The sequence below is a fragment of the Nicotiana attenuata genome, chromosome 1, assembly GCF_001879085.1.
Source record: "Nicotiana attenuata strain UT chromosome 1, NIATTr2, whole genome shotgun sequence".
Taxonomy (NCBI): domain Eukaryota; kingdom Viridiplantae; phylum Streptophyta; class Magnoliopsida; order Solanales; family Solanaceae; genus Nicotiana; species Nicotiana attenuata.
In genome coordinates, this window is record NC_031989.1 from 14810094 (window position 1) to 14817747 (window position 7654).

The 7654-nt window shown below is 39.1% G+C and overlaps 2 protein-coding genes across 2 annotated transcripts; one reads left to right on the forward strand and one right to left on the reverse strand.

The window, feature by feature from the left end:
• LOC109205350 (pentatricopeptide repeat-containing protein At3g61520, mitochondrial-like) lies at window positions 1141-3934 on the forward strand. The gene is given in 3 exon segments (XM_019368091.1): window positions 1141-1598; window positions 1601-3114; window positions 3116-3934. Coding segments are annotated over 3 exon segments (2271 nt in total). The 5' UTR covers window positions 1141-1217; the 3' UTR covers window positions 3492-3934.
• LOC109205441 (WRKY transcription factor 22-like) lies at window positions 5144-7166 on the reverse strand. Its single transcript, XM_019368182.1, has 3 exons — window positions 6442-7166; window positions 6155-6265; window positions 5144-6027 (listed from the first exon to the last, which is right to left on the reverse strand). The coding sequence occupies exons 1-3, from the start codon at window positions 6924-6926 to the stop codon at window positions 5535-5537; spliced, it is 1089 nt and encodes a 362-aa protein (XP_019223727.1). The 5' UTR covers window positions 6927-7166; the 3' UTR covers window positions 5144-5534.

The window sequence follows — 7654 nt, forward strand, 5'->3', positions numbered from 1 at the left end:
TGTGGAGTACAAATTTGGTACGATGTAGGCGGCGGCGCCGCCGTGCACGGTAGTGGCAGCGCCTTGGGTTTCACATTTTTGAGGCGTTTGGTTGGGATTTGGGAAGAATTAATCATAGATTTGTATTGAGGAGATTAAGACGGTGTAGGGGTGTGAATTTGGGCGAACTTGGAGCTTGACCGCCGCCGTGGGCGATTTCCAGCGGCGGAATCGGGCGGAGCCGGCGAAGGGAAAAGAGGTACGAGGAAGATGGTTGTTTGTCTTTATTTTTCTAAAAGAGTTATTACACTTTTCTTTAAAATTCAAGACTGAACCTGGGCCGTTAGATTGGGGAGATGGATGGTCTAGATTTCTTGACGCCAAAACGGCGTCGTTTATTAGCCTGGGGACTGGACCGGGTAATTCACAGATCTGGGCTGGGCAAAATGCAAATGGATTTGGAAGATTTGGGCTCAATTTTGGCCCAAAAATGGGTGGCCTGATGCCCCTGTTTAATTTCTTCCCAATTAACTCCTTTTCTTTTATTTAATTCAAACCTTTTCAATTCAATTCCTTTCTTTGATTTTTATTCTGTTAAAAAAAATGACAAAGACTTGAATTAAGCTGCAATTAAACTAACTAATTTTCCTAAAACTAACTAAATCCCAATTAAAGAAGAAAAATTAAACAAAAATGTAAAATGACTATTTTTTGTTATTTTCTTCTATTTTGTAATATTGACTCACTAATTAAAATGCTAAAATTGGAATCTAAATGCTACTTTGTATTTTTGAATTTTATTAATAAAAAATGCACAAACAAAATGCAAACAAAACACAAAATCATGCAATTAATTCCTAAAATTCAAATAATAAAAAAAGAATCCTAATTCTAATGAATTTTATAGGAGTAATTTAAGCGTAGCAAAAATCACGTGCTCACAATAATAGATTAGATATTTCTGATTTGTAATCTGACACCTTTTAGTAATAAAAAATTAGTTCAAAAACTGAAAGTAATAGAAATTGAAAATATGTATAAAAAACTATAAAACTCCAAAATAAATTCAGAACTCAGAAGTGTATAATTTTTAGTTAGTAATAGTAATTTATTTTATAATTTGCTAGAGGAGAGACCCGCGCAAAATTGTGTGAAACCTAAACAGCCAATCCCACTATCCCAGTACGAGGTTTCACTTTCAACTGGCAAGTACCGCTGCTTCTGAAACTCCCAGAACAATGAAACTCGCAGCTACAACAAAATCCCTCCTTGATCTTCCTACACGGCCTAAAACCGGCAGTATTGCCGGACTGAGACACTTCTCCGGCGAGCTCGACGATTCACATAAACCGCTTCCGCCGCCGCAGCCAATTTCCGAAATAGTGTCCCTCCTCAAAACTACCGATCACAATGACTGGAATTCTAACCCCCAGCTTGTTGAATTCCTTCACACCCCTCCTTTCCCAACTTCCCTTCTCAAAATCACCCGTCAATTGGGATCCACTGAAAAAGCTTTACAGTTCTTTGAATTCTTCAAAAGTCATAACTCTAGTTCATCATCAAGCCCTTCTTCTCTTTCCTTCACATTTCAAGCTATCCTCGAACAAGCAATGCGTGAAGAAATACTGACTTACCCAGTAAGCTTTACCATCTTTTTTCCTTTGCTAAAGATAGAGAAATCCCTTTATCCATCAATGCTGCGACTCTTCTTATAAGATGCTTTGGCCGTGCCAAAATGCTTGAGGAATCGATAGTCGTGTTCAATGCACTAGACCCTGAATCAAGAAACACAAATGTGGTTAATTTGCTGTTAGATTGCTTGTTTCGTGGAGGGAATACTGATGATGGGTTCAAGGTGCTCGACGAAATGCTCGAAAGGGAGAGTAGTTTCCCGCCGAATGAGAGTACGATGGATATTGTTTTATCTGCTATTTGGAAGAGGAATTGGGTTGGGAGGAGGATGAGTGTGGAGGAAATTTGTGGACTTGTTGTGAGATTCTTCGAAAATGGTGTGTTCTTGGATGATGTGTGGCTTACTAAATTGATTACCAACTTTTGTCGAAGCGGGAAGAGTAATAAGGCTTGGGACCTTTTGCATGATATGATGAGGTTGGGTGGTCAGGCGGAAGCTGTTTCATTTAATGCCCTTTTGAGTGGGTTAGGTAGGGAGCGTGATTTTGAAAAGATGAATTTGCTTATGAATGAGATGAAGGAAAAGGAAATTAAACCAGATGTTGTGACATTTGGGATTCTCATCAATCATTTATGCAAAAGTTACAAGGTCGATGAGGCAATGCAGGTGTTTGAGAAGATGGGAGGCAGTGAAAGTGATGGCGTTCTTGTTAAGCCAGACCTTGTTCTCTACAATACATTGATTGATGGGCTTTGTAAGGTAGGGAGGCAAGAAGAAGGGTTTAAGTTGATGGAAAAGATGAGGCTGGAGAGTGGATATGAACCTAATACTGTTACCTATAATTGCTTGATAGATGGTTTCTGCAAAGCAGGCGAGATTGAGAGGTCATACGAGCTTTTTGACCAGATGAAAAAGTGCGGGGTTGTGCCAAATGTGATTACTCTGAATACTTTGCTTGATGGAATGTGCAAGCATGGGAGAGTTAACAGTGGTATAGAGCTTTTTGCTGAGATGCAAGGGAAAGGTGTAAAGGGGAATGCGATCACTTACACCATCCTCATTACTTCCTTTTGTAGTGTCAACAATATTGACAAAGCAATGAAGTTATTTAATGAAATGTCAGAAAATGGGTGCTTCCCTGATGCCAAAGTGTACTACAGTTTGATTTTGGGCCTTTGCCAGGCTCGAAGAACGAATGATGCTTCCTGTGTCGCTTCAAAGGTGAAAGAAGCTGGGTTTGGGTTGGACATTATCTGCTATAATGCTCTGATTGGGGGATTTTGCAGGAAAAATAAGATTGATGAAGCTCATAATATGCTTAGAGACATGGAGGAGGCAGGTATCAAACCTGATCGCTACACGTACAACACTTTGATATCATATTTCAGCCAGAAGGAGCAATTTGCAACTGCCCATAGAGTTATGAAGAGGATGATTGATGATGGTTATTTGCCTAATGTTGTTACATATGGAGCACTAATTCATGCATATTGTTTATCTGGATGTTGATGAAGCTATGAAAATATTCCAGAATATGAGTTCTTCTACAAATGTGCCACCAAACACTGTCATATACAATACTTTGATCGACACTCTCTGCAAAAGTGACAAAGTAGAAGCTGGTATTTCTTTGTTGGGTGATATGAAGGACAAAGGGGTAAGACCAAATACCATCACATACAATGCCATCTTTAAAGGCCTTCAGGAGAGGAATTTGGTGGAAAAGGCATTTGAAATAATGGACCAAATGACTGAAAATGCATGTAATCCTGACTACATTACCATGGAAGTCCTAACCCAATGGCCTCCTGCCATTGGTGAAACAGAAAAATTGCGAAGCTTTCTGGAAGGATATGAGGTTTCTACTTCAACTGCCTAATACTAACTGGAGTGGAGGATATCCTTCCTAGTTCCGCTGTGATATTCACTGGGTATGGTGGAGATTCTTTTGCAGTCAGTTGAGGTCCCATTTGGATACCTTTCTCAGCCTTTCGGCTAAGATCAAGTGGAATGTGCGAGGTCCCATTTGATCTTTAAGCTCTGTGCTGTCATTTGAGATACCTGCTTTGATGCATAAGTTGTTCAGTAGGTACACAAATCATGTTCTATGAAGACATTTCCATCCATCTTGCCCTTCTGATGAACTGAAAATCATTCCAACATGACAAAATGATGTTACAAGTTTGGTGGGCGTGCTACGCCAAGAATTTTTGTATTTTCACATTTCATCCAAGTTGTAGTTGGTTTAATGCAAGATGAAGTTCCTGTATGCTTATACTGTGTCAACTTTGTTCTGAGCTTAATATTTTGGCTTTGGACGTATCTCAATGCTATTCCTCTTTCCTTTTTATGTATACGATAGAGAATCAAATAAGTAGTGAGTTCCTTTGAACATTTCGTAAATTTGAGTGTGTGATGTAAGCACCAACACTTTTATGATCCTTCATTTAAAGGAAAGAAGAGCATAGTGTTCTTGCTACTAACTTTTTCTCTTTCAAAAATATGAGATGTACTTGGGTGATTAATTAAGGTTCTTTATTTCTTGATAAAGCATTTTAAAGAGCTTTCTTGGCAAACTTTAGAAAATTCTTAAAACCAATAATGAAGTGCCAGTGTTTGCTGAAGCTGGTGGGCTTCTGTCCTATTGCTTTGATTCTGGAATTCCTAAAAGCATCATAACTATTCATCGTCTTTGGTCACTCTTTCTAATGCCTAATGTTCCTCTTCCACAGATAGCATTCAAGTTTGATCATCATTCTCTACGGTGAAAAAGCCTTAAAACCTAGTACTTGAAAAACATACTCAAATTTCTTACCTGGATCTACTCAATGGCCGAGGTTCAATCCCTAAATCTTTCTATTTCCTGTCTTCTCGATGTACACCATGTCATTCTTTTGCTCTTCAAGGTTGAAGAGGTGAATATGAATATTTTGAGTGTCTTGTATTTTCACAATAAGCGGAATGAGATTACCCTTTTTATGATATATGGTGCTTTGTCCTTGAATGCAGTGTTCATGCTTGGCCTGTAAGTTTTTTTTTCTTTTTCCTATTTGCTACAACAGTCTTTTTTTTTTTTGGTTCTTTCCTAGGGAGAAATATGCTTTTCTGGCTCTTTGTAAATGTTTTGGGCACATCAAACATGTCCTCATTAATTAAGGAGCTGGCTAATCAGAGCATAAACAGGGCATCTTAGAATGAAGTTCCTTGTCTTAAGGAGCAAAAGGTGATTGGAGGAGTTCCTTTCTACCGGTGAATTTTACTCTTTCACGGCGATCTTTAGGTTTAAAAATGTTGAAAATTAAACGTTGAAGTTTGAACTTTCAATTTCCAATAGTTAGAATGCTACCCGGTATTTAGAGTTGTCTAATTCAGTCGAAAAGCAAAATTTATGGCTGTTGGGGATAAATTGGCAAACAAATTTCCCAAGATTCCATTTGGTAGGACTCAAAATCTCCAAACATAATTAGTAGCACAAACACTCAAGCACACTAACATGAACAACCACCACAAAATGTATGAAAAGTTTAACAATTGAGAAAACTCACATCATTGATAATGATTACTATAACATTTAACAGCTAAGGGATTTTTACACAAATTCTATTTACCTTATCATCCAATATACTCCTATTATCCTAACAAAGAACATTGGAATCAAACTCCTCTTTTTTCCTTTGTCCTCTACAAGTCTCTCTACAATGATGGGGGAATGGAATTATACCTTACACGTACAAAAAGAGAAACATAACTAAAAAAAATTAAAAAAAGACATGGAGATTTCAAGATTCTCTATTGCTGTCTGTCTCCCTATATCTCTAACGGACAAAAAGATACTCCTACAACTACAAGTGAAAAACGAAAAGTGAATAAGAAGAAAAGCATCATTTCTTCAACTTTTCTCATTTCTACTTTTTCCGGCAAGTCAAACACCGCCTGCTGCGGTAGTTGTGGCATTATTTGTCAGCCAAGGAAATTGCACAGACCCCGGAAAGTTATCGGGGAAACAATCTCCGGTGGCATTAGCGGCGAGTTCTTCTAAGCCCTCAAAAAAGTCATCATCTGCAGGTTCCATGTTATCTAATCCAATATTAGAACTGCCAAATTCATCGTCATCGTCTTCAAAAATGTCCTCTTTCTCTTCCCTGCTGCTTTCTTGCTTCTCCGTTGCCGGAGAATTGCACGCCGGCGAAGACACCGGCGATGAGCTAGTTGGTTTGTTTGAGTCACTTGGTGTGCCAGCTTCGGAGTTCACCGGCTTCTGTCGGGTACTTCCGGCGAGAGAGTTCCGGTGAGTTGGCATAGGGTGGTTGTGCTCTGATGTATAGGTGACAATGAACATATTCGGGTCGGATCTATTTCGCTCCACTTGTTTCCGGGCTAAACAACCCTTTGAGGTGCTACACCTGTAATATCCCCTGTTTAAACCAGAGAAATGAACCAAAGTTAGTCACAAAATTAAGAATAAAAAATTAAGTTGTTGAAAAAGGACTTTGTATTTGTGTTTTAATTAGCCTAAAATAAAAGAGAGATTAAGGAACCTACCTTGGGTATGGGGAGCCTTTGATAGGTTTTTGTCCATATTTTCTCCAAGACCACATGTCAGAAGATAAACCCTCAGCTGGTACTTGACATACCTTCTTCAATTGGTTTTTCCTGATAAAAGAAAAAGAAAATACATATAAATGTGAGGGGGAAAAAAAAAAGATGAATTTATGATATGGGTATGTACAAACTGATAAAGGTCTAATCTTTCCATCCAGAAACTTCAATTTTTTTCTCATAGAATTAAAAGAATGAAAAGAAAAGTTCAAAAAAATAGTCAAAGTTACCTTCTTTTAGGTCTTGGGCTTTGAGTATGTGAAACACTAGTTAGACTATTTGTGGAACCATTTACAGACAGAGACTGCTTGGGTTGTGTTAAAACTCTTGTGTTTAGCTGATGAATATGTTGTTGTTGCTGCTGTTTTATTAGTGTTTGTTGGGGTGATAGATCTTGTAGTCCTCCAAGAACAGAGAGGGGTGAAATAGGTATATTTTGAGGAGAAAGAGGTGGCTGGTGTTGTGGTTGAGATTTGGGGAAGAAAGGTTTGTAAAGATTATGCAACTCTTCAAAAGCAGTATTGTTAGGGTTGTCAAATCTTGGCACAAAGGGATCTTGAAAGCTAAAAAAGTTTCCACCTTGTCTTGGTTGGAAGCTGCAAAAAGTAGTAGTAGTAGTAGTGGCGGCGCTGCTGGTGGTAGTTGTGGTGGTTGCGGCGGTAGAACTAGCGGCGCAGCCTCTGACCACCGCATGTAGATCCCAATCATCCTCCATATCTTTCTCCTTTTGCTATGGCCTTGACTTTTGGTTAGAGAGAGGAAGTGGAGAGAAAAAGAAGACAAAAGAAGGCGCTGACTTTGGCTAGAGAGAGAGAGATTGGGAAAGGGATCTGAGGAGAGGTGTAAATGAGTGGAATACATTTTTCATTTATAGAAAGAGAGTGTGTGTATTTGTGATTTGGCTGGTTTTCATTACATTACTACTAGTCTAGAGAGAGAAGGTGGGGGACAACACCATTTTCATTCTGATTTCTATCTAACGTCTAGCTCTTTCCTTTTACCCATATTACTTGCTTTGTCCTCATATTTTAAGCTATGTGCCACCTAAATTTAAAGTTCTGTGGTCAGATCGACTATTTTATATGGGGCGGAGTGTTGGCCAGTCGAGAACTCTCATGTCCAAAAGATGAAGGTAGTTGAAATGAGAATGTTGAGATGAATGTGCAGGCATACCAGCCTAGATAGAATTATAGAAATAAAGTTATTCGGGACAAGGTGGGGCGTGGCCCCTGTGGAGGATAAGATGCGGGGCCAAGACTTAGATGGTCATGCATGTGAAGAGGAGAGGCACATATGCACCGGTGAGGAGGTGTGAGACACTGGCCCTGGAGGGCCTAAGGAGAGGTAGAGGTGGGCCAAAGAAATATTGGAGAGAGGTGATTATGCAAGATATGACGTTGCTCCAGCTCACTGAAGACATGACCATGGATACGAAGGTGTGGA